General features: G+C 46.8%; 1 protein-coding gene across 1 annotated transcript in view; it reads right to left on the reverse strand.

The window, feature by feature from the left end:
• Positions 1 to 26,507, reverse strand: part of ATRN (attractin) — a 214,451-nt gene that overhangs the window by 92,624 nt on the left and 95,320 nt on the right. Inside the window, exons 17-25 of the mRNA XM_063136067.1 lie at positions 25,837 to 26,053; positions 24,196 to 24,381; positions 23,108 to 23,356; positions 21,208 to 21,345; positions 19,850 to 19,943; positions 16,733 to 16,785; positions 10,160 to 10,254; positions 7,870 to 7,948; positions 6,494 to 6,651 (exon numbers count right to left, since the gene is read on the reverse strand). Coding sequence (XP_062992137.1) covers positions 6,494 to 6,651; positions 7,870 to 7,948; positions 10,160 to 10,254; positions 16,733 to 16,785; positions 19,850 to 19,943; positions 21,208 to 21,345; positions 23,108 to 23,356; positions 24,196 to 24,381; positions 25,837 to 26,053 — 1,269 coding nt within the window. The remainder of the gene's footprint in view (positions 1 to 6,493; positions 6,652 to 7,869; positions 7,949 to 10,159; positions 10,255 to 16,732; positions 16,786 to 19,849; positions 19,944 to 21,207; positions 21,346 to 23,107; positions 23,357 to 24,195; positions 24,382 to 25,836; positions 26,054 to 26,507) is intronic.

Below are 26,507 nucleotides of genomic sequence, written 5' to 3' on the forward strand. Positions count from 1 at the left end.
ACCTGGACCCGAACCATATAGAGCTTTATAGGTCATAACCAGCACTTTGAATTGTGCCTGGAAACAGACTGGAAGCCAGTGGAGCTGTTTTAACAGGGGAGTTGTCTGCTCCCTGTAACCAGCCCCGGTCAGCAATCTGGCTGCAGCTCTTTGAACCAGCTGGAGTTTCCGAACACTCTTTAAAGGCAGCCCCACGTAGAGTGTGTTACAGTAATCCAATTGGGATGTAACAAAGGCATGTGTCACCGTGGCCAAGTCCGACATCTCTAGGAATGGGTGCAGCTGGCGCACTAGTTTTAACTGCGCAAATGCACTCCTGGCCACCACTGAGCAAGACCCCAGGAGAGCCGGTGGCCCAGCGCCCCCTCCTGCCCCTCTCTTTGGGGGCCAGACACGGACACAATCAAAGCAGATTGGAGGTGTCTCCCAATTCCTAGCTTGTCAAATACAGCACTTCAGTTGAGGGGGGGGGGGAGAGAGAGAGAAGAGAATGAGCCAAGGTGGAGAGGAGGGAAGGAAGGAGGGGCTTTGCGTGTATGAACTAAAAAGCCATCTGTGAAATTCCACTGCTAGTATCTACAATGGAGCCTTTTTACTCAGTTTAAAGGCTCCTAAAGCCGCCGAGCTTAAATCCCTGAGATCGCTATCCTGTAACAACTCTCACCATTGTCCAAACGGACAGTAAAAACACTTTGAAGAACCTTAGGTATGAAACGTCACCCCTGGTATTCTCAGTTACTGTTTTCCTGGATATCGACACCTATCTTGGCTTGACAGCGTTCAGAAGATGAACCTGCCAGTTCTATTTTTAGAAAAGCTCATTCCACACAATACTTTCCAAACAGAAAAGATTAGAATTAAACCAGTAAATGAGACAGAACTATTGCAGGCTTGATTAATTTCTATATCAGACATGAACTCCTTACGAACAGCAGTAATTTTGCAGAACCAGATTGTAATCCGTCTACAAGAAGAACTTACCTGTCTTCCCCAAAGAAAGCTGACTAAAGCAGACTTCGCAACGTGGCTGTCACAAGCCAGAGTTACCCAAACCGAACCAACCCCGTAAAACTGACATTACCTTCAGTTGTTGTTTTTAAAACGATGATCTACATTTGGCCAACTGTGAATTTTAGAGAGCTTTTTAGAAAGATCGTTTAAACGAAGGAAGCGGGGAGAGACACCCTACACCAATATACTTTTAAAACCAACTGATGTGGTTTTGAAGAGAGGTGGAGCAAAGTTTTGAAGCCGGGGGGGGGGGGGGGGAGAAGAACTCAACACTGGCAAAGGCACAGCTATCAATCGTACAAAAGAGCATTTATACACTGGGAACTTCCTAAAGGAAACCAGGAAAAGGGCAGGACAGCTAGGAGCACAAGGCACTCTTGAATCAAGAACTTCTCGGGAACACCAGCATACACTTTTAAGGTATTAACATCTCCATAGGATTCTTGCAACGGGCGACTTTTTCCCCAAGAGTTTAAAAGTCAGACTTGAATGTAGACAAACAAATGAAGAGAAAAGCACCAGCACGTTACTTAGGCTGCCCAAATTAAGAAAATAAAACACTAGCTTCAGGCTGAAATTAGAGAAAAGGCAAATGACTGAGAATGGGTAAACAGCAAAACAAAAGCAATTACACTGGACAAGTCGTTTTATTCCAGTTCTGTGCTGAGGACAACGATGCGAAATGCTTCACACCTGGAAACATGTGCAGGGGTTTTACTTTTATTTCAACAGGTGTTTCAGCCTGATTTTAATCAGAACCGCAGCACACAGGTTGGGCAAGTTTAACCTTTCCTTCCCGGCCATGATCCTGACGAAACTTATCCCCCACCCAGCACTGTTACTAGCCTTAAAAAAAGAAGAAAAGCTGCTATTAGGGCCACTTGGATCCTTTCCCCCCTTAAGGCAAATAGAATCATAGAATAGTAGAGTTGGAAGGGGCCTATAAGGCCATCGAGTCCAACCCCCTGCTCAATGCAGGAATCCACCCTAAAGCATCCCTGAAAGATGCCTGTCCAGCTGCTTCTTGAAGACCTCAAGTATGGGAGAGCCCACCACCTCCCTAGGTAACTGGTTTCATTGTTGTACTGCTCTAATCATCAGGAAGTTTTTCCTGATGTCCAGCCAGAATCTGGCTTCGTATAACTCATTATTCCGTGTCCTGCACTCTGGGAGGATCGAATAGAGATCCTGGCCCTCCTCTGTGTGACAACTTTTCAAGTATTTGAAAAGTGTTATCATGTCTAGGGTGACCATATGAAAAGGAGGACAGGGCTCCTATATCTTTAATAGTTGCATAGAAAAGGGAATTTCAGCAGGTGTCATTTGTATATATGGGGAACCTGGTGAAATTTCCTCTTTATCACAACAGTTAAAGCTGCAGGAGCTATACTAGAGTGACCAGATTTAAAAGAGGGCAGGGCACCTGCAGCTTTAACTATTGTGATGAAGAGGGAATTCCACCAGGTTCTCCATATATACAAAAGACACCTGCTGAAATTCCCTTTTCAATACAACTGTTAAAGATACAGGAGCCCTGTCCTCCTTTCCATATGGTCACCCTAATCATGTCTCCCTTCAATCTTCTCTTCTCCAGGCTAAACGTGCCCAGTTCTTTCAGTCTCTCTTCATAGGGCTTTGTTTCCAGACCCCTGATCATCCTGGTTGCCCTCCTCTGAACACGCTCCAGCTTGTCTGCATCCTTCTTGAAGTGTGTTGGAAGTGGCAATTTTTTTTTACATTCATGGATGGGGAGGGAATAATTAAACCTCCCCTCCCTGTGCATTACAGTCCCAATGAAAATAAGGGGCTCCCCCGCTCCCACATTATCTTGTATTAAATTTTAAAAAAAAACACTGACAAGCTTCCAGGCACCATGTGTAACCTAGCCCTGAAAGGAGTTTACTTCACCATCCTCCATGTCACCCTTTTAACTGGCATAGAGATTTACTACACTGACTGTGTTTGTCCTCACAAGAACTTTGTGTGGCAAGATACTATTCTTTGCATTTCACTCGGGAACCTGACGCTAAGACTCCTCAATGACCCTTCAACCAGCCCAAGACCATATAATGAGTCCCAGGAAAAGATGAAACTTAAAGCCAAAGTCCTCTGAATCCCACTCTGATCACCATACTGCAACAGCTCCCAGAAGGGCTTTGCTGCCTCAGCGGCTCTCTAAATGAGCGACACGGCCCTAATTGACAAGGCCCTACCTACAATGTCGGGCCCTCTCTGAATCTTATTCTCTGGCACGGACAAAATGAGAAATCTTTGCCAACCGTCTTCAACACACCACTCTGGAACTTTGAACTGACTCTTCTAAAACTGGCGTAAGTTTTGTAAATTGCTTTGAAATCATTGAAATGGGTGGTATATAAATGTTGAAATAAAATAAAAAGACCCTCTGATATCCCCCCACGGCAGCCTGTGAAGGACCCCTCAAACTCTATCAGCTGATATCCCCACTAGGCAGCCTGTGAAGGACCCCTCAAACTCTACCAGCTGATATCCCCACTAGGCAGCCTGTGAAGGACCCCTCAAACTCTACCAGCTGATATCCCCACTAGGCAGCCTGTGAAGGACCCCTCAAACTCTATCAGCTGATATCCCCACTAGGCAGCCTGTGAAGGACCCCTCAAACTCTATCAGCTGATATCCCCACTAGGCAGCCTGTGAAGGACCCCTCAAACTCTACCAGCTGATATCCCCACTAGGCAGCCTGTGAAGGACCCCTCAAACTCTATCAGCTGATATCCCCACTAGGCAGCCTGTGAAGGACCCCTCAAACTCTACCAGCTGATATCCCCACTAGGCAGCCTGTGAAGGACCCCTCAAACTCTACCAGCTGATATCCCCCCACGGCAGCCTGTGAAGGACCCCTCAAACACTACACAAAATTCAGGAGAAAGTTGTGTGAGACAGACACACAAAATTAAGATAGAAAGCGAAGAGAAAAACACCCTGGTGCTTCGGAACCATAGGCTTCTAGCGGCACGGTGTAGAACTCAATGCAAAAAAACGCCCTGGTGCTTCGGAACCATAGGCTTCTAGCGGCACGGTGTAGAACCCAATGCAAAGAAAACGCCCTGGTGCTTCCGAACCATTGGCTTCTAGCAGCATGGTGTAGAACCCAATGCAAAAAAAATTAAGGGGCACAAATACGGTATCAGAAATGAAGCCAGTGGGATAATGTTTCAGTCTTTCAGTTAGCCTTTCAGGACACTCTACAGCTGCCATGAAAGTTGCTGTTTATCGAAACACAACGTTAAAGGGAGACTCCAGAGTGAAACAGCTGAATTAAGGCTTAGCAAGGTTTGATTCTATCTGTACGGGCTTGAATACAAACAAAGGTTTTCTGCCCACTAGAAGCATTCGTTAACTCAGCAATGCTAGGATGGCTGCATTATCACCAATTATTAGTGTTGTGAATGGTCACGATGGTTGTTTTGCATACATTTAATGTTTAATTGAATTGTCACAGCCTGTACTTTTCAGATTTCCTGACCAAATGACTCCCTGTTAACACGTTTTGCTGTGTATGTGCGTATGCACGCGCCCATCTGTCAATTGAGGAGAACACTTCATGCATTTGATGAAGTGGACTCTAATCCATGAAAGCTTCTGCCATAATAAGCTTGTTAACCTTTAAGGCGCCACAAGACTGTTGTTTCTACTGTATTTCTTCGATTCTAAGACACACTTTTTCCCCCATATAAACATCTCTAAAAACGGGGTGCGTCTTAGAATCGCGGGTGCGATTATTATTCTTAGAATCAAAGCTTTTTTTCTGTTGGTGGTACTGAAATTAGTGTGCGTCTTACAATCGATGGTGTCTTACAATCGAAGAAATACGGTACTACATTACCAGTGCTGTCAGGATCCAAAGAACTTCCTTTATGTAGAACCAAGACTGGGCATCTACTTCTGCTATTTATCAAACAGCAGTCCTCCACCACACTTATTGCATTACTGAAAAGAGATGATGCAAGTCGGTTTTCACAATCCCCCAATTCCTAAAGCAGCTTCACAAATGGGACAAAGGACCATTTGGCGAGTGGAAGTGGGGGAGATACAGGATGTGCAAAGCTACTTGTACAGTTTGCCTGGCTTTGTACAGACTCAAGCCCACAACAGGTGCTGGCCCTAAGGGATTCAGCCAGTGCTCCACTATCCAGCTCTGGCCAAAGGAGGGAACAGCAGTGAGATTAGCCTACTCAGCAAGGAAGACTCAACAATAATAAGATTCTCGGTCAGGCTTGCTCCTGGTCTAAGCAACCAAGAGACTCAGCCTTGCCCCAAATGATGACATTTGTCATGTCTAACCCTACTGCCCCGTGTCGGGAGAAGGTGTTTCAGGTAATCAATCAGAATCAGATTCAGAACTAGAAGACGCAGCGCCAGTGCCGGTGGGGGAGGAAGCTCTCACAGGAGAGGCCTCAGCTGGCAGTCGCCCCCCTCCAGAGCTCATCTCTTCAAGGCCAAATCCTACAAGCTCAGTGGAAAGGGAGAGAGCTTCCGGGGGTGAGCATTCCGACGCGCTAACGGATGCTAGGGTCCACCGGAAGCTAAAACGCTCAGCGCGGACAGAGACCGTGAGAAAGTCGCAGAGATTACGCCAGAAACTACCACCGCACCAGTCGCTTTGAAGTTATGGACCTTTGAGACGCTATTTCTTTTCTTTTTGAACGCTATTTCTTTTCTTTTTGAACGGAGAATTGTCTTGCTTCGTTTGCATAGTTTTGCCTTGGGGGTCGTTTCACAGCGGTGGCCTTTATACAGGTTAAAGAGACGTTTGTTGCTTGAAATAAAGCTTTGTGGATCACTTAGAAAGTTTCCTCATTTCTCCTCCCATTGAAAGCACGAGCGACTGATAGACACGACAGCATCACAGCCAGGAGATGAAGCAGCCGCTGTTAATGTAAGTGTTTGATGGTACATCCTTCAGGTATCTTTCGACGTGTACTATGCTGTCATATCTACATCATATGATGCTGGAGACTTTCCACCAGCACCACGCAAATGACCACAAGCTTAACTGTAAGAATGAAAGAAGTCCCGTGGCTCCTTAAAACCTATTGTTTATTTGCCCAGGAGCCTCCACAGACAGCAATAATTTTCTCTATCGGATGCATGAAATGAACTGAAGAATGCTAGAAATAAGTTTAAAAATATCATGATGATATTAGGGCATGGCTGCTGTCATACAAATACGCACAGGGCTGGATCCAGACTTCCATCATGCTGAGAGAAGACCACTGAAATCAATGGGATTTAAGTTAGTCATGACTAACTTAAGTCCAATTGATTGCAGTGGGTTAAGTGTAACTGTCTGGATCAAACCTACAGTGTATAACGTAAACGTTTGTTTACACATCAGCGCTAAACAAATGTAATCACAAAACATAGCATGATCAGGGACGAGGTGCCCAGCAAGAAAAAGAATGAAAAGGGTCTAGTCCAGACAAATTGGAGAGCCTCTTACCTGTATTTTTATTGGCCAGGTGAAGTTGCTGACGTAGACAAAGAAGGTGATGTTGGGATTGTTGCGGAAGTCAAATTTCTCATTGGAGAAGCTGTCCTTATACTCCTTGATCTGGCTCTTTGATACCACTGGAATCTCCTCCCCTGCCTGAGTACCAGCTGTTTGGCCATTTTAAAAGGAAAAAAAAAAAACAAGGGAACATCAGTATGGTGCTGAAGGTAAGATTCCCAGGCTGGGCCTGGGGAAATGCAGATTCAAATCACAGCCAGCCATGAAGCTTACAGCGTGACCTTGGGCCCATCGAATCCTCTCAAACTAATCTACCACAGTGGGTTGTTGCAAGGACAAAATGGAGGGGGAAAACCACATACACCCCTCTGAGCTACTTGGGAGGAAAGGCAAGACGTAATAAAACGAACAGTCTGTTTTTCATGCAAATCCTCCGAGCTATTTCAAAGAGTACTCTTATTCTCTTAATTATACAGCAACGCTCGTTGATAATAAAATTAAATGGTGCCATTTAAACACGGCAACGCTGAGTTCGGTTTCACTGCTGCTATCAGTGAAAATTTCAGTTAACGTTTCAGCAGCCGACGCAACCGTTCAAGATGTGGAAATCAGAGAGATCGTGTCCTGCTTTGTTTCCCAGACCACCTTTGCACAACAATATGGAAATTATGCCACAATATACCCTACTGGACCGCACAGCGACCTATTAAATCCATAAGCCACCTATACAGCGTCTGCATATAAAGAGGCTATAAACAGGACCTGGCTGCCACCTACGAGCCTCCTCTTGTCCGTGGCTGAGCTGCTGTGAGGTCACAGAAGTGCTACAACTAGTGGGCCAACTGGGTGAGAAAGACAGCTGAGGTGAACACTAGGACGCTCTGGGACAGAAAGTCCAGGTGGACGGAGAAGAAAAGAGGGAAGCAGCAGACTGGAGAGCCAGAACCCAAAAGAAGGAAAGACAGATGGGGAGAGGGAGCAGGAAGCAGAGGAGAGAAGGGCTTAAGGAGGAATTGTCTGGGATAAACATTCATATGGCCTAGGAATAAAGGGAAGATGGAGGAAGGGACAGAGAGGCAGAAATCAGGGAGCGGCTGTCAGGAACGAGGACCGGCCTCCGATTCAGCAGGACTGTTCGAATATTCAGCTGCTGAGCTTAACTATGAGATCCCAATGATATAGGGCTGGATACAAACGTTTTAATAAATAAAATAAATATACCACCACTACTTTGTAGGCATTTCTAGTTCAGAGTCTGGGTGAACCGCCCAAAGAGCTTCGGCTATTGGGTAGTATAAAAATGAAATAAATAAATAAATAAATAAATAAATAAATAAATATTCAGGGGCGGGGAGGATTGCTCTCACCTGCAAAACTCGTTGACCAAGTGATGTTGAGGTTGAAGTTTTTAGAAGCGTTGATAAACATGTCCAAGTCTCTGTTTTGCTGAGTTCAGGGGGGGAAAGGATGAGTGATTAATGGCTCCAACACTGAGCAGCTTCCATTAAAACTTTGTCAGCATAGCTTGAGCAAGATCTGTACCCTAAATTCAGACTTACTGATGCCATATTCATTCACGTAACACTAGTTGGTTTTGGTTTGCTGAGTTTTCGCTTTGTGAAGTGGGGACACGGGATCCAGGATTCTACAGTTTTACTGTCCCAGACCGAGTGTGTTCGCGAAATAGAAACATTTTGAGCTGCACGGGACACTTTTTTAGTCAGGAGTAAGAATGGAAGGCAAAACCAAGGATAAAAAGAAAGCAGAAAAGCCTGTATTAGCTTACGCTTGCACCCATTCTTTGAGTGCTCACGCCCAGGGGTGTTTTCATAACAGCCTCAGGTACTACCTCAGCCTGGTCTGTAAAGGAGAATGCTCAATCTGAGCAGCAGCAGCAGCAGCAGGCCAAGCAATAAAACGCTCCTCCACCCCATCGCCCACTGCCAGTGAGATCAGCCTCCTTCAGCCTCCCTCTCCATGCCATCACCGGCTTCTCCACAAGATCGCCAGCAGCGGCCAATCTCGCGGAGAAGCTGGCCATCTCACGGAGGTGGATGCTGCATGCTGGGAGTTGTAGGCTATATGCAGGGCCGGCACTTCCATAGAGGCCAGTTAGGCAGCCGCCTAGAGCGCCACAGTGGTAAGGGGATGCTGAACGGCGCGCCCAGAAGTCGCCCTCCCACTCCCAGAGCCGCTCTGGCCAAGTGAGGGCAGCTTCCGGGCGTGCCGTTCCGAAGCCTTCCGCCCCCACCCCGCCCCAGCGTCCCTGGCTTGGCTTCAGCTGGGCATCCGCCCAGCAGCCGAAGCCAACTCGGAACACTGGGGGGAGGGGGCAGGCAGCTCCACGTTCTGACTTCCGGCGCGCGCCGGACGTCAGAACGTGGAGCCGTCTGACCGCCCTCCCCCAGCTTCCCGGCTGGGCACTCCCAGCCAAAGCCAAGCCGGGGCGCTGGGGGGGGGGGGGAGGAACAGCTCCACGTTCTGACTTCCGGCGCGCGCCGGATGACAGAACGTGGAGCCGTCTGACCGCCCTCCCCCAGCTTCCCGGCTGGGTGCTCCCAGCCAAAGCCAAGCCGGGGCGCTGGGGGAGGGGGCGAGGAACAGCTCCACGTTCTGACTTCCAGCACGCGCCGGATGACAGAACGTGGAGCCGTCTGACCGCCCTCCCCCAGCTTCCCGGCTGGGTGCTCCCAGCCAAAGCCAAGCCGGGGCGCTGGGGGGGGGGGTGGAGGAACAGCTCCACGTTCTGACTTCCAGCGCGTGCCGGACGACAGAACGTGGAGCCGTCTGACCGCCCTCCCCCAGCTTCCCGGCTGGGTGCTCCCAGCCAAAGCCAAGCCGGGGCGCTGGGGGGGGGGGGGAGGAACAGCTCCACGTTCTGACTTCCGGCGCATGCCGGAAGTCAGAACGTGGAGCCATCTGACTGCCCTCCTGCAGCTTCCCGGCTTGGTTTCGGCTGAGCGCTCCCAGCCAAAGCCAAGCTGGGGGAGGGGGGAATGGATGGAAGTGGAGCTGCCTGCCCGCCCACCCCACTGCAGCGTCCCGCCAAGCCAGGAGGACTATGGGAGAGGGACAAGTAAGTAACCTGTCTACGCCTATCTGGGGTGGTGGGGGATATGGTGGGGTGGGAGGGGGTGAAAGCAGGTCACCTTGCCTAGGGTGCAAAAAAGCCTGGCACCAGCCCTGGCTGTATGGGGGCCTAGGACTGTGCAAGGAAATGGCGGATCCGCCATATGGCCTCCGTGATTCGGATTTCCGAATCCGAGGACTGAGGCTTGCACAGCCCTAGTAAAAATTCTCCGTCTAATTCTTACGATAAGTTAGTTTTCAGCATAACTATCCTGTTTTGTAAGTTATTTATCGCAAGTGATTATCACACAATGCAATATGGCAACAAATTCCTCCAGCTTATTACAAATTGCATGAAGAAGGTGTTCCTCTCTAGTTGCCTTGGGGTGGCCCATATTTCTCAGCCTGAGTTTCACATCAGCAGAATCAGGATAACAGCACCCTCTGCCGCAGGGCTGGCAGTATAAGGAGCACACGGCGTGCCAAGAAAAAGTCCATCACCGCACAGAATACACGGACTTCACTGACCGCAGAGAGCCAAAACATTTTAATAACCAACGGGAAGTGCAGTTGAGAGAATTTACTAACCTCTTCGGGCGTTGCTACGAAATTGATTGCTGTATAATAGCGATCATCTTCTTGTGAGAGACTGAACGTGAATTGATAGTCAATAAGAAGAGTGTCTGTACAGAAGCATACAAAACAGAGTTAGGAGGTGCCTTGGTCCAAGACCAGATGCAGTGGGAGGCTGGCAGCTTTCTACTTGCCTATGGGGGAAACAGGAGGCTGCTGCATCACTGCACTCTATCCAGAGAGGGAGGAGAGGGGGAGCAGAAGCGTGTGAGAGGTGGTAGCTAAGGGCATGAACCAGGAAGCCTGCAGTCAATATCAAAGAATCACAGAATCGTAGAGTTGGAAGGGACCTACAAGGCCATCGAGTCCAACCCCCTGCTCAACGCAGGAATTCACCTTAAAGCATCCCTGACAGATGGCTGTCTATCTGCCTCCTGAATGCCTCCAGTGTGGGAGAGCCCACAACCTCCCTAGGTCATTGGTTCCATTGTCGTACCGCTCTAACAGCCAGGAGGTTTTTCCTGATGTCCAGCCGGAATCTGGCTTCCTGTAACTTGAGCCCGTTATTCCGTGTCCTGCACTCTGGGATGGCCATTATGCCACTACCTCTCCACCCCAGCCCCACAGATACTGTATGAGCATACTGAACTAGCTCATTGACTAAGATGAGAATAATGCAGCTAAAGTGTTCTGGAAAACCCTGTGCTACGTAAATGCCAAGTGCTATTTTTAATCTCTTTTTCGTCTGCCACCTTGGTCAGAGGCATGTTTGGGAGGAATGACAAAGAAGGCTGATCCGGCCCCAGGAGATCCATCGGATTCCCTCTGCACTGGTTTTCTACCACCTTCTTCAGACTTATTTATCCTTGCAAGCATTTAATTTATTTGGTTAATTTTTGATTTAGTTTGTACCTGCTGTTCTGTTTGCATTTTAGTCTTTAATTGGGTTTTAATGTGTTCATTGATTGTTTTAAATTGTTTCTTTATTGTATTGTTTAGATGAAAAAGTGGAATGAAAATATGCTCAGTAAAACACGTCTTCGGCATTATCACAACTGTGTCGTTGTTGATTTTACTTTCAAGTGCCTCCTTAACATCCTTATTCATCCCTAGTTTATTCCAATTGACCCTCCTCTGCTTTTATTTCTTGTCTTTGTTCTTAAGATTGGCCGGCCAGGGCCAGTATTTAGCTTTTGTACAACACCAATAAATGTTAGGCATAACAGTAGCAGGCTAAACAACTGGCCATGTTTAGCCTGGAGGAGAAGATTGAGGGGAGACATGAGAGCACTCTTCAAGGACTTGAAAGGTTGTCACATAGCGGAGGACCAGGATCTCTTCTCGATCCTCCCAGAGTGCAGGACATGGAATAACAGGCTCAAGTTACAGGAAGCCAGATTCCAGCTGGACATCAGGAAAAACTTCCTGACTGTTAGAGCAGTACGACAATGGAACCAGTGACCTAGGGAGGTTGTGGGCTCTCCCACACTAGAGGCCTTCAAGAGGCAGCTGGACAACCATCTGTCAGGGATGCTGTAGGGTGGATTCCTGCCTTGAGCAGGGGGCTGGACTCGATGGCCTTGTAGGCCCCTTCCAACTCTACTATTCTATGATTCTATGTTGCCCAAACATGGCTCAGATATGCTGAGTAAAAACACACACAATTAGTTCCAATAGGGGCTTTTATCTATCAGTTCTCCCCAATGGCAGAAACAATGATAAATATACTTTAGAACTACTCCAGCACCAACACAATCCACACAGGTACATATCTTTAAATATGTTGTAATAGCAGCCTCAAATACAGATAACAAAGGACAGAATAGGGCACAGCTGCCCTGTATGCCTGAGAAAATAGACTTCTGCACCAAACTCTAGTCCAGTTCCTTACAGATAACCATTTTGAAGCCATCAGCAGTCAATCTTATTTCAATCTTAATATGCAATTCCTCTGCAGTTCCTAGGCATATACGCCCTTTTCTTCTCTGCCCATTTTCTCCACCAACTATCTCAGCACCGCCACCGCCACGATAGGGCCACCCATGGGGTTTATGGGGCCTGGGGCAGATGTGATGTTGGGGCTGTGCTTTGGCCTGCTACAAGAACCCGTCTCCTGTGGGGCTGTGGTGAATAATGGGTCAGGGCAGGTGCAATAGGATGCGCGTGAGCTGGAGCACCGCATGCCTTGCTTTGCAGGAGTCCAGGGCAAATTGCCCCAGTAGCCTCCTTGGCAGCACTGCCCCCTTAGACCGTTCTGCTTCACTATGGCTAGTTGCCTTTACAGGCTTCTATCACCACCTTAGTAGGAAGCAAGAGCAAGCTTAAAAACAAACAGGCAGGCAGGCAGCCTCTTCTGCCACTAAATCTACAACCTACATGCCTCTTACTCATATGCAGGCCCGCAGATCAACATTGGCACTATTACTTCAAAGGGAAGGTTCACAGGTAAGGAAAAAACTCCTTCTACTTGCTCACCAGAAATTGGTCTGGGCACTGTGGTGCTCTCTGCTCTGCCCGGTAGGAGGCAGGATAGTTTTTAAATGAAGACTAACCTGAAAGGCCAGACTAGAAGGCACTTCTCACTTTCTCCCCAAGGCCAGAAACTACTGTCTAAGACCTTTCTTCTACTGTTACACCTTTCTTCATAAGGTCTAACCCAGACCTGGGCAACAAATCCAGACCAGTCCCCCTGCAGGGCGTGAGCTGGGCCACTGTCTGGTGAACAAGTAGGAGAAGTCACAGGTAAAGAAAATACTCCATCCTCTCTACTTGACACCATCCAGTAGCCCAAATACTAGGGTATAAGAAAGCAGTGCCCCACACAGATAAAAAGGGGTAGGAGAACCGTGGTCTCACTCTGGGCTGATCAGTGCAATGAAGCCCTCTGTGCCCTAAGATTTCCTTAGCAGAGGCAAAATGAATGAATAAATAAATAAAGCCTGCAGTGCTTAATGAGGATGTGAAGGGAAGACCAACTTGCTGCCCTTCACAGTTCTTCTGGAGAAGGTCCAGACCAAATGGTCCAAAAGGTGGGTGCTCCTCGGAGGGCGTTAGCTAGGACCCCTAGAGGGAGAAAGTTTTCCTGGTCTATGGCTTACATGTCTTAATCCACTGTGAGACGGAGGTCTTTGAAGCACTGCTATGGTCCTACCTCTAAGCTGCCCTACGAGTGATGAAAGGAAAGACTCCCGTCTGAAGGGCTGAAAGCAGTCAAGAAAATCTCCAAGACTCTCCTGGTGTCTAAGCTATGCCATTCCTTCTCTTATGAGATGTCATGAGTTCGGACAAAGGAAGGGATAACTGAGGATGGGACAGGACAGGCACAGGTAGGGACATGGGACCCACCCTAGGGCAACTCAGGAAACCCTTGAAGAAAGATCCTCTTCCCTGTTGAGACCACTGCCTTCTCCTCGTCTCCTTTGTTTCATCTTCCTTCATGTCTGCTCTGTATTTAAGTTGGGTAATGGAGGGCAGATTTGGGAAAGTCCCACTATCAGATAGATGCTGCCCCTGTAACAACGAGGAAGTGGAATCTATCTCCCATGTATTATTCAACTGCAGCTTCTATCAGGAGGCAAGAAAAGCCCTAATCCATCCTTTCACGCAACGATTACCTGGACGATCGTCCGTGACCCTTATGTCGGTCCTTTTACAGGCTCAACACAAGCACACCACCGAACAAGTTGCTAAATTTCTTAATCACGCAATCCTTACCAGATCAAGTTAGGGTGGCAGGGCTTTCCTTTGCTTCTAGCACAGAACTTTAAGGAGGCTCATGCAATCACACTCTGTTTTAATTTCATGGATTTTAAGTATTTATTATGTGTTTTTATATGTTTTATTGGTCTGTTGACTGTAATAAAAGGAATTGAATTGAACTGAGTGTCTGCGCTAAGGGACAAAGACCAGCAAACCACCTGCTGCCAAACAGCGCGGAGGTGTGAGGAAAAGTGGCCTTAGGGAGGAAGCGGGAGGTCCTGCAATTGAACAAAGGGCCCAGCGCCTGCTGCGTGGAGCACAGCGCACTCACTGGATGGCACCAAGTGGAGAGGGGGCAGAACGTAAACTGCAATTGAAATGCTGAACTACAGCCTGCCTAAGAACGGTGGTGTTGACAGCATCTGCTTCTACTTCTTAACTTCTGTAAACCGCCCAGAGAGCTTCGGCTATGGGGCGGTATATAAATGTAATAAATAATAATAATACTTGGGAAAAGAGAGAGAGAGAGAGAGAGAGAGAGAGAGAGAAAGATGAGGCCTTGCTCCAACCCACCACCACCACCACCATCACCAAAGGGTTAAACCAATGACAGGAATTATTTATATAGCAATTATTTATATCATTTATGTTCATGGCACTTTACATAGGGCCCATTCAGAAGACATCTTAAACCATTTATTTATTATTTATATACCACTCCATTGCTGAAGCTCTCTGGGCGGTTTACAAAAGACGAGACCACATTACGCCAGTCCTTTTCCAGCTTCATTGGCTGCCAGTCCAGGTCCGGGCCCGATTCAAAGTGCTGGTATTAACATTTAAAGCCTTAAATGGCTTGGGGCCAGGTTATCTGAAGGAACGCCTCCTCCCATATGTACCTGCCTGGACACTAAGGTCATCCTCAGGGGTCCTTCTCCGCGAGCCCCTGCCAAAGGAAGTGAGGCAGGTGGCTACCAGGAGGAGGGCCTTCTCTGCTGTGGCACCCCGGCTGTGGAATGAGCTCCCTAAGGAGGTTCGCTAAGGAGGTTCGCATATAAAACATTATATGCTTTTTGATGCCAGGTGAAGACCTTTTTATTCTCCCAGTTAACTGTCTATAAATAAATTTTAACTTGGTGTTTTAAATTTGTAATTTTGCATTGCTGCTGTTTTTATCTGGTTGAGCTTTTATATTGTATTTTATATTATGGTTTTATACTGTTGTTTTATACTTTGAATGTTTTTAATTTTTGTGAACCGCCCAGAGAGCTCCGGCTATTGGGCGGTATAGAAATGAAATAAATAAATAAATAAATAAATAAATAAAAGTTAAGCCATGGCTTTAACCATGGTGGTTGAGCCAGAAAGCCAGTCTGTGTTCAGAAGACACCTTAAACCAGAGCTTTCCAAACTGTGTGTCGCGACACGTTAGTGTGTCAGCTGCAGTGTGTAGGTGTGTCATGCGAACGTAACGAGAAACCTCTGAGTCTCTGTGAAATAAGCAATACCAACTTGCATGCATTTTTATGCAGCAAAGGTGCCAATTAGTATGGTGCACTGGTATATTCCCCTTCCGTCGTATCCGTGTATGCACACCACGGTCGAGGGATCATACAGGTACTGTGCATGCGCAGTATGCATAATCGGGTCAAAACAGCTGATTCCGTGTCACTTCCGGTGACGTGGCTGCACCTGAAGTGACGCATTCGAGAAATTCCATGGGTCCAGTTTTTTGACAGAACAGCGTCTCAACCGCCGCTTGATCGCAGCGCGACAAAATTGGTTCAATGTGAAAAGTCTTGGAAATGTATGTTATTATCTTGCAAATCATACATTTTTAAAAATATAAATGAAAGGTTTTCATGAGATACGTTGCGTCCCCATACATTTCGTTATTACAATTTATGAATGTGTCCGTATCTCTTATAAGGGGTTAGTTTAACCTCCGGTTTGCTCGTAAAACTGAATTACTGTGTCACGAAATGATGCATGTCTAAAAAGTGTGTCACCAACATGAGAAGTTTGGAAAGCTCTGCCATAAACCATGGCTTTAACCCTGGTGAATAAGGCTTTTTGCTTTATTCACCGTGGTTAAAGCCATGGTTTAAGGTGTCTTCTGAACACAGCCCGGCTTTCTGGCTTAACCACCATGGTTAAAGCCATGGTTTAAGGTGTCTTCTGAACACAGCCCGGCTTTCTGGCTTAACCACCATGGTTAAAGCCATGGTTTAAGGTGTCTTCTGAACACAGCCCGGCTTTCTGGCTTAACCACCATGGTTAAAGCCATGGTTTAAGGTGTCTTCTGAACACAGCCCGGCTTTCTGGCTTAACCACCATGGTTAAAGCCATGGTTTAAGGTGTCTTCTGAACACAGCCCGGCTTTCTGGCTTAACCACCATGGTTAAAGCCATGGTTTAAGGTGTCTTCTGAACACAGCCCGGCTTTCTGGCTTAACCACCATGGTTAAAGCCATGGTTTAAGATGTCTTCTGAACACAGCCCGGCTTTCTGGCTTAACCACCATGGTTAAAGCCATGGTTTAAGATGTCTTCTGAACAGGGCCAGTGTGACTTAAGCAACAAGCCCCTGCTCTGAGGAAGTTGCAGTATAAATTGTGTTTGGGGAGGAGAGGGGAAGAGATACAGGCAAAGGGTTGGAGAAAGAGCTGTCAAAGAAACTAATTTCAGGGAAAGGCAACGAATAGACCTAGAAAGAATTTAAAGATGGGGGCTACAACTACAAAGGAACTCCGGAAGGAAACTTCAGCATATGCGGCAGCAAGGGAGAAAGGACCGATTGTACTAGAGCTTTATGTGCTGATTTGTTGCAAGTTGTTTGATGTGCGAGTACCAATTTATGTTTAGGCAAAAGAAACGCAGTTTGCACTCACAGTAGCACGTTCCTTTGAGGGGATTGCCCTGGTATCTGTTTTCGACCTCGCACCTAGAAGAAAGAGCATTAACAAGGTTGGCCTTTCGTATTAATTTTCTCTTGAGCCTGAAATTGTAAAGGTTTTGTTTTCCTTCAAGTCACGCCCAGCGTGAACTGGGAAGACGGCTGCTTCTCGTTAAAAATAAAACAAGTCTAAATATGTGATGAGTTAACTAAAAACATGGCAGCCCAGAAGAACGGGACACAGTGAAACCATAATGAGACTGAAATCCGAAACACATGGGGCAGAACCTTGGCACTAATTTAATGCTTTGCCTAACGTAATCCAACGGGCTGTCGAAGGGTAAACTGCAGCATGAGTGTGGTGGGAGCCAGGAACACTGGTTTCACTAGATGTTTTGTCGTGCATGGAAACAATTTGAAGCAGACAGGTTTTATTTTTCATAACATCGGAATAACCTCCAGGAACAAAAAAAAATTTGTTCCCAGACCCTTCAGGACCAGTAGTTGCTCTGCATGCCTGAGGGTACCAAGCTCCTGAGAGACTCGTTACCATTCAGCCTGGCTGCCAATTTCTGGGATGGCTTCATCACTCCCTTCCACTCAATCACCTTAATCTGGTAGCTGCACTGAAGGGCGTTGCCTGTTAAGAGCAGCTACTGGGCAATGCGTAAAAAGGCACAACGAATCAGGCAAGTTACCTGCATTCAACCCCTTCAAAAAAGACGGAATGTCGATAGCCTTGCTGAAGGTTCAACACCTTAATTTCTGGGTCAAAACTGGTGTTTTTGGAGCAGCGTAAAAAACCATGCACGTATTCTTGCACACTTTCAACTTTCGACAACCGAAAGACAGTAAGCATTCCTGTCTATACACAAACACTCAAAACAACATCAACACCTTAACATGTAGGGCCCTGTTCAGACATCACGCTAAACTGTGATGGTTAAGCATTTTGAGCTAAATGTGATGGCTTAGTGTGTTGTGTGGACCCTGACTTAGGCCTTAGCTAGACCTAAGGTTTATCCCAGGATCGTCCCGGGGTCATCCCTGTTCATGTAAATGACACACAGGATATCCCGGGAGCAAGCAGGGACGATCCTGGGATAAACCTTAGGTCTAGCTAAGGCCTTCGTGTATCATGCAAACTATTCGTAACCATGGTGGCTAAATAACCACGGTTTAAACACGCTCACTAACCACTTGTAGCAGCCTAACCATGGCTTACTGTGTGGTCTGAACAGGCTCTAGGTGTTTACTTTTTCCAGAAAGTGTTTTCTGCTATTCCCCCACACTCCTGCTGCTGCTCTGGACTCATCATTTTTCATTTCCTGGTTAGGTCGTCTTTCTAAAATGACCCAGCCAAACAGTGAGAACTTTAAAAAAAGTCAGTAGAACAGTGCTGGATCAAACCAAAGGCCCTTCTGGTCCAGCGTGCTGTTGGGACAGTGGCCAACCAGATGCCCACGAGATGCCCACAAATAGGACAAGTGCAGAAAAGGGCAACTAAGATGATCAAGGGGCTGGAGCATCTCCCCTATGAAGGGAGCTGGGGTTTGTTTAGGAAGGTAAGGGGGGACATGACAGAGGTGTGCGAAATTATGCATGATGTGGAGAATGTGGAAAAGGAGACATCTAGTCCAGGGAGCTAGACTAGATGGACCCTTGGCCTGATCCAGTATGGCTCTTCTTCTGTTTCTGTTTGTCTGTTCCCCAGCAGCTGGTATTCAGAGGCACACTGCTGAGGATACTGGAAGGAATATAAAAGCAGCACCACTAGTAGCAATTGATAGTCTTATCTTCCATCAATTTGTCTAAATGTGCTAATGTCTTGGTGCTACATAACAAGCCAGGCTTTGTTATGTATCAACATCACTGAGAGCAACCGTGCCAATTAGAGTATGAGGAATGATTCCTGGCTTGGTCACACTGACAATCCCAGACAATAATTGATCATGTAGTGGACGTGATGATGTCACTGAGGGCAAACAGGCTATTCACAGCCACGCTTCCTGAATAGGTGAATACTTGAGAGCCAGTGTGGTACAGTGGCTAAGGTGTCTGGCTGGGAGTCAGGAGATCCGGGTTCTAGTCCCCGCTCGGCCATGGAAACCCACTGGGTGACTCTGGGCAAAGTCACAGACTCTCAGCCCAACCTACCTCATAGGGTTGGTGTTGTGAGGATAACATGGAGAGGAGGAGGATTATGAATGCCGCCTTGGGTTCCTTGGAGGGAAAAAAGCGGGATATAAATGTAATAAATAAATAAATAAATAAATAATACTTCCATTCCCTCTCACAGAACTCTCTGAAAGGGATGGAGGAGGGGGAAAAGAGGTGGGCTTTTTGATGCTGACTAAACTGTATTATTTATTTATTTATTTATTTATTTATTACATTTATTTATTACATCACATCCATTCCGCTTTAGTTTAAACCTCAGAAGACCTCAGTCACAAAATTCTGTACCCGACTCTGAACCTTAAGGTGGGAGAGGATATAAAATATTACAACTGCATTACACTGTGTCCAAAAGGGGCCCAAAAAGCAAGATTCAAAGAACTGCACAATTTGTTCTACGCCTCCCCTCAACCCCCTTACACAGAAAACTATGTTTTAAGCAGAGATATTTCTAAGACAGTTCAGGATAGGAGACTTGTGCCTGGAATTGTGAAGCGTGAACAGCAAAGGGTTGGGTGGATTTAACACATCTCTTTGGATTGTGACCCAAATGCTTCCACCACAAAGATGTAGTGATACCACAAGGTGTAGTGATGGCCACGAATTTGGATGGCTTTAAAAGGGGGTTGGATAAATTCCTGGAGAAGAAAGTTATCAATGGCTACTAGCCCTAGTGGCGCTATGCTACCTCCAGTATCCAAGGTAGTAAGCCTGTGTGTACCAGTTGCTGGGGAACATGGGTGGGAAGGTGCTGTTGCACCATGTCCTGCTTGTTCATCCCTGGCTGATGGCTGGTTGGCCATTGTGTGAACAGAATGCTGGACCCTCGGTCTGATCCAGCAGGGAACTTCTTACGTTCTTAACACACACAACTGCAACATGTCACATTCCATTTAAACCATGATACCCGAAGACTTCCGGAGCGACCACTCACAGTTGACATTCCTCTCCTTTGATTCCTTTGGTGGTACAGAAACACTTCCCTGTGTTTGTATTGCAGATAGAAGCATGGCCATTACACTTGCAAGCTGGAAGACAAAAGCCGTTTTCGATAAAATAAACACAATTCATTAACAAATTTAATTTACATCAGGGATGGGCAACTCCAGATGTTTTGGCCTACAACTCCCACAATCCCTCACCATTGGCTATGCTGGCTAGGACTGATGGAGGTTGAAGGCCAAACATCTGAAGGGCCACAAGTTGCCCACCCGTCTACAGGATGGGTAACTACCCCAGTTTGGTCTGTAATGTGCAATGTGAGAGCTAAACCAGAGACAGTTCAACAGTCTATATCAACCTGCCAAGCAGGAAGCAAGATTTTCCACATTTCAGGGGCAGACGTAAGGTAGAATGGGTGGCAAAGTCTTTGTTAAGTGAGTCAATCAATGATTGGGAAATGCATTACTTAATATTAGGATTTGACCTGCCACAACCAAAATCTATTTTAAACAATATTGCAATCCATATTTGAATGAAACCCTTCTTTCTGCTACATGACCTGTCAATTATATATTGCTGACGTTACAGTTGTATCAGTTCTTACAAGGGTATATGATTACTATAGTTCTTCAAGAGCACAGATGCATACTGTGTGTAGAGAACTCCCGTTTCCTAAGCATCTTGGTTCCCCTTTTTAAAAGGTTCCCTGCCTTTAAGGCGCCAGAAGCAAAGGCGGCTTCAGTATCCTCCAGACTACCAAAACCAACCTGCCCGGTCACTGAGGTCATCCGAGGGCCTGCTCCTGGTGGTTCCACCTAGATCCATCCTCCGATTGGAGTCCACCAGGGGAAGAGCCTTCAGCGTGGTGGCCCCCCTCATATGGAATTCCCTACCTCTGGATGTCAGGCAGGCGCCAACCTTGTACTCCTTTCAGCGCCTCGTGAAAACATCATTATTCCAGGAAGCCTTTCCTTAATGTCCACCCATGGGTCACTGTATTTGCTTCTTTTAAAATCTGTTTTAAGTATTTTATTCTGTTTTTATTTTATTTTTTTCATTTTATCTTGTACACCGCTCCAAAAATTTTCAATGGGGAGCAGTATATAAATATTGTAAATAAATAAATACCCGAATCGATTATGCAAAAACGCAAATATGTAGCGGGGAAACCGTGTAACTGCGTTCCATCCAAACAACCTTTGCGAGTTGCAGAAATCATAAGTTATTTAGCATGGAACACACCCTGCCCTGGTTATAATTGCCTGCATAACAACTGTAACGACGAACATGCAACAGAAGGAAAATACACAATCCTTCTAGAGACAAGGGGAGATGGAGGGCAGGACTTACGTTGACAGGTCCCTCCATTCGTGGGGTCTCCATAGTAACCAGAGATACAGGTCTCACAGTGCTTGCCAGTCGTCAGGTTCTCGCATCTCTCGCAGATGCTCTCATTGACACATTTACTGTGCCCGTTACACTGGCAGGCTGAAGACAAAAGGGACACTCAGCACATATCTCCCTTTGCCATCTATTTCATTATTTATTATCACAGTTTCCTGGGACGCCAGTGATGCTCAGTGTTTAAGGACAAGCAACAGCAGGTTCCTACAAGACTGGCTGGCAGCTGGCGCCTAGAGAGAACCCACCCCCACCCCCGCTTTGGGCTTTGGTGGGTTACGTGAGAGCACTCGGTGCAGCACAGCGCTGGGTAGATCTCGGGCTTGCAGGGCCGTGGTTGGGCATTCTGAGAGGGCTGTACCGTGCCCTTTGACATGTGGCGTGCAGAGTCATTGGATCTGCTTTCCAGGAATCCAGCCAGTATGAATGAGATTTGCATAAGAGGATCTAATGAAGCTTCCATTCCCAGGACGGAATGTACCGCACGCCTTTTACAGTCGCAGAGTTCATCGCTTCATTTGTCCTGGGGCTGACGGAGCAGCTCCCTGGTTTTGCACATGGCTGTATCTCACCACTGCCTGTTCTCATACCATATTGTAAAGACATCACTAGCCAAACAGGAGGCCCACTGGTGCTCTCCCCATTTCCTCCACTGACTTGCCTGCCCACAGGCAATGACATCTGTGCTTTTCTTCTGTCTTACATTGCACTGCAAAGAGGCCCAAATTATTATTTTGACTTAAGGGGAGACTCAAAATCGTGTTTGAAAGCCCGTGTTAGAAAAATGCTCCTTGCGTGTTGCGACTAAAGCTGGCCCAAGTTTGATTCTTGTCCTGAAAGTCAGGATTTCAGGGAGAGCCATCCCCCACCCCCAGCCCAAACCCTTCACTCTATATTTTTCATGGCTTCTGGCAGCCACCATTTTCTCCCACAGTTCCTGCTCTGGCAGCCATATTTTTCTGCCTGTTCCATTCCTCCGACCGAGCCCAGTCCATCAGGGAGTATCGCAATGCTAGCTGAAAATCAGCTTTCGCTATGTGCCGACACCACCACAGACAAATTGCAGCGGGGGCAACGTTTCCTGTGTGGGTCACATGGATTCTAGACGATCGAGGATCAATCTACGATCCGTTTCTAAGCTCTTTGGCAACAGCCCCACCCCAAAGTCAGCGGATCAGCAGGTTTGGATTCCGGTTAAGGCTTTCAGGAAACTACACTCCCATTTTGGTGCAGCAATAATCCTTACGGGTGCATTTCTATTTCTACAACTGTTTCTATTGGACTACTACAGAGGGAAAGCTATGACTGTAAGCCAGTCCGCTGGTTCTAATGAGAAACCAGCTCCGCTGGGCTTCTCCTCTCCCTCAACTGCTTAAATTCAAGATGGTTATTACAGGAACTACATAACTGGTACCGGTTTGCTTCTCTCCCACCCACCCACCCCTTTCCTCCCTATCCCCTTTTTAATATTTGTGCCGTGTCTTTTTGATAAAAGCCTGTAGGCAGGGATTGTCTTATTCCTTACTGATCTTACATAAGCTGCTTTGGGAGTCTTTTCAGCTGAAAAGAGTAAGGACGTATTGCATGAATAAGGCTTCTTTGATTGTACATTCTCTGAATTTCTCACTTATTGTTGCCGACTACCCCACAAGAATTAAACTGAAATAGGTACCATCGCTGGGTTTCATTTCCAAGAAACCGTAAACATTTTTCAAAAGGTGGCCTAAATCCATCCGTTATCCCCACTTTGACCACCCTTACTGGGTGAAGGAAGGGATGAATATGAGGGTTTTAAGAGATAACTATTCCGTAATAAGTGATCTTAAATGTGCACTCCTAAACAAGTTACCTGGGCACTGAATAAATGACCAGTTATAATTGTTCTCAGCCAGGCACATGGTGACATCAAGGACCGGTTCTAGATAGGATTTTCCTCCTGTCGGTGATGGAGGTGGATTTGGCTTTGGCACCTTTACTGGACCTCTGGAAGACCCTTCAATGCATTTCCCCTTGCCTGTATTACTGGGATCTGTACACCAGCCACAGCCAGGTTGCTCCAAACAGTGACCACAAGTGAAATAGCCGGAACAATTTTCAGCTGTGGAGAGGGATGTAGGGAGAGAAAGAACAGCCACTGATTAAAAACAAACCACTAGTATTTTAAGGCTTAACACTCTGGGTTGGTCCATATGCAACAGCAAACCATGGCTTGGCTATGCTCATGCACTTCCGCCTCCCCACTCCCGTTCTGATAACCCTGACTTTTGCTCAGAAGAATCAGCATCTGAATCCCCAGCCCCTCACGGACTATAAGGGTGCACTATGGCGGGGGTCATGCCTGGGTGTGGTTTCAGGCAGACAGGACGGGCACTCAAGCAATAAACATCTCTTCCCACTTGAAGAGAGTCTAATCTCGAGGAACTTTCCCCTAGGCAAAACTACGCCAGACAATTGTCCTTTCAAGAAGAATGGAAAGCCCTTTCCCAAGATGCATTAACTTCAGAGAGACTAGTTCTGAGGCAGCTTCTGACGGGATGCTAGCCAGGCTGATTTTCTCTCACTTTCCTTTAGCTCCGCCTGTTTTAGTCAGTGGCGTACTCTAGGATCAGCTAACCTCTCCGTGCCCTCCCCTTTAGAAGAATATTGGCTTCCCACTGACTGTGTATTGTTTGTCCTTGAGGAGATAAGCTCTGGAGAAGGTTCACTCCCAGCTGGTGAAGAGCCTGTGAGAGCTTTCTCCCCCACTGCTACAGGCTGGCCTGTTTCTGGCGCCAACTCCTCTACTTCAGAGTCTGATTCTGATTGATCACCTGAAACGCTTTCTTCCAACCCAGGGGGAGCAGGGCTAGACATGACACAAGCCAAAAGCCACCATGACACGGAACAAACGCCCCCCACGATTCCTGTTCTGGCCTTATCAGTTAAGGGTCTGCTTACGTGGACAGCTGTTCACGGTGTGCCACTCCATGCACTGGCCGTAAGGGAAGGAGGCCACGTATGCGTTTGAGTCGACGCACTGCTTCTTGTTGCTGCACCACATGCATTCAGAATTGCTGCTGGTACATTCGCTGCATGCCGTTCTCAAGCCGCAGGGGGTGCGGCACTGCTTGGCACTGTGGTTGGCTGTACATCGAGAAACACAGGATTAGCGCAAGTAGCTTTGACTACGCAACACCTTTAAAAACCCTTGCATTTTTCCACCTTGCTTCAGAAACCAAAGAGCCCATTACACTGCAGGTATTAAGAGCCTACCTTTCTCCTGTCATGTCCAAGAGACTGCCAGCTCCTGACACAACATCCTTGTCATCATCTCCACAGTCCTTTGCCTTACTATTAAAGCCCTTCTCCATCACCTAGGCTACTGTAGTCTTCTTGCTGCCGTTATTTCTTCCCTTCTCCCTAGAACTCCTCTGAAATATACGTAGCTCTCTCACTCTCTTATGATAATACCTTTACCCTTGAGGCCACACAGTCTGCGTGAAAATCAAGCTCCTTGTTCTTCAAGCTTCCAAAAGTTCTCTATCCTTCAGAGCTGCACTACCTATTATGATCTTCACTGGGATGGTCCCAAAAGACTCCCCATACTAAGTTATCACTGTTCTGGCCATTAGGTCTATGGACACTCACTAAATGGATTCAGGGCATCATCCTATAAGCCTCCGCTCACACCACGTATCAGCGTATATCCAGTAGCTAAGAGACTATGCCAATCCACACACCAGTTATGTGGAGGTGTTCCACTTACCACAGAGGCCATTTTCCACCACATTTTCATGGCAGTGATGACACCATCTCCAGCTTGCCTCCCATGACAACCTACTGGCTTGCCAACTTGCCCAGGAGTATTTGGATTGGTTGATCCTTATTTGGGGGAAGGTTGTAGCTCAGTGGTAGAGCACATGATTTACACGCCAAAGGTCTCGGCTCAATCCCTAGCAACTCCAGGTCAGGCTGGTAAACAGCCCTGTCTGAAATCCTGGAGAGCTGCTGTCAGACAGTGTAAGTAATACTGAGCCAGCAAGACCAATGGATTGGACTTGGGATAGGGCAGGGCAGCTACCTGTGCTCCTGAGTTTTCAAATGGCTGGTGCTCTTAGATTCGTTTTGTGCTATCTCCAGTATTCGAGGCAGTAAGCCTGTGTTTCACCAGTTGCTGGGGAACATGGGTGGAAGGGTGCTGTTGCACCATGTCCTGCTTGCTCATCCCTGGCTGGTTGGCCACTGTGTGAACAGAGTGCTGGACTAGATGGACCCTTGGTTCTTATGTTCTTATTCCTTTGCCCATTCTTATGTCTACGCTTTCTAGTTACATATTCCCACTTCTCCCTGATTATCCCTAACGCTTATCTTGCCAATATTATTCACTACTGCGACTTTACTGCTCTCGGATCCCTCCTTCTTAAATCTTGCAACAGTAAGAATGAGAGCAGTAAGAGGTGTCACTAGAAGTCAACTCCAACATTTCAGCAGAGCCTAAGACGCATTGATGCACAGTCCTAACCCTCCTGACAAGATCTCCACAAGCGCCCCTTTGTCCCCAGCCGTCTACAACAAGAACTCCGCTGAGAAATATTTTACCAGGCCTTTCACAGACGCTGCCATTGACCAGGTTGATGCACGTTGCTGCCTTCAGCCCTCGGTTGCTTGGCTCTGCTAAGTAGCTGCAGAACCCAATATCGCTTGGCTCTCCCGGCAGCCACTGGAGCGAAGTGTTCGTAAAAGGAGACATGTCTTCCCAGCACCAGTACGATATGTTGATCTTCCGCAGTCCGACCCACGGCGTCAAGGCTTTGGGCTAAAGGGGGGGTGGGGGTGGGGTGGAAAAGGAACGTTCAACTGAACCAGCACTTCCATGGCTTCAGGGGTGTGCTTTAAGGGGCACTGAGCTATGGTGCAACTCAGGGGCATTTTCTTTTCTTTTCTTTTCTTTTATTTATTTAATACTTCAACATACAGCAATACAATAAAAACAATACATGTACATTGATGGTGCTATATAAATAAATAATAATAATAATAATAATAATAATAATAATAATACATAAATTATTAGATAACATTTGATAACATATATTCTATCTTATTCTATTAACATAATCATACTTAACATAAAAGTGCACCCCCCACCATGGGATCTTATTCCTGTTTCCAAAATCTCATTGCTTCTTCTGGAGGTGCTTTCCCACTCCCCTTAGATAAGACAAATTCTAGGAACTATTTCCATATTCCCTCAAAATCGTTCGTTTTTA

This window comes from Elgaria multicarinata, chromosome 10 (genome assembly GCF_023053635.1).
Source record: "Elgaria multicarinata webbii isolate HBS135686 ecotype San Diego chromosome 10, rElgMul1.1.pri, whole genome shotgun sequence".
Classification (NCBI taxonomy): Eukaryota; Metazoa; Chordata; class Lepidosauria; order Squamata; family Anguidae; genus Elgaria; species Elgaria multicarinata.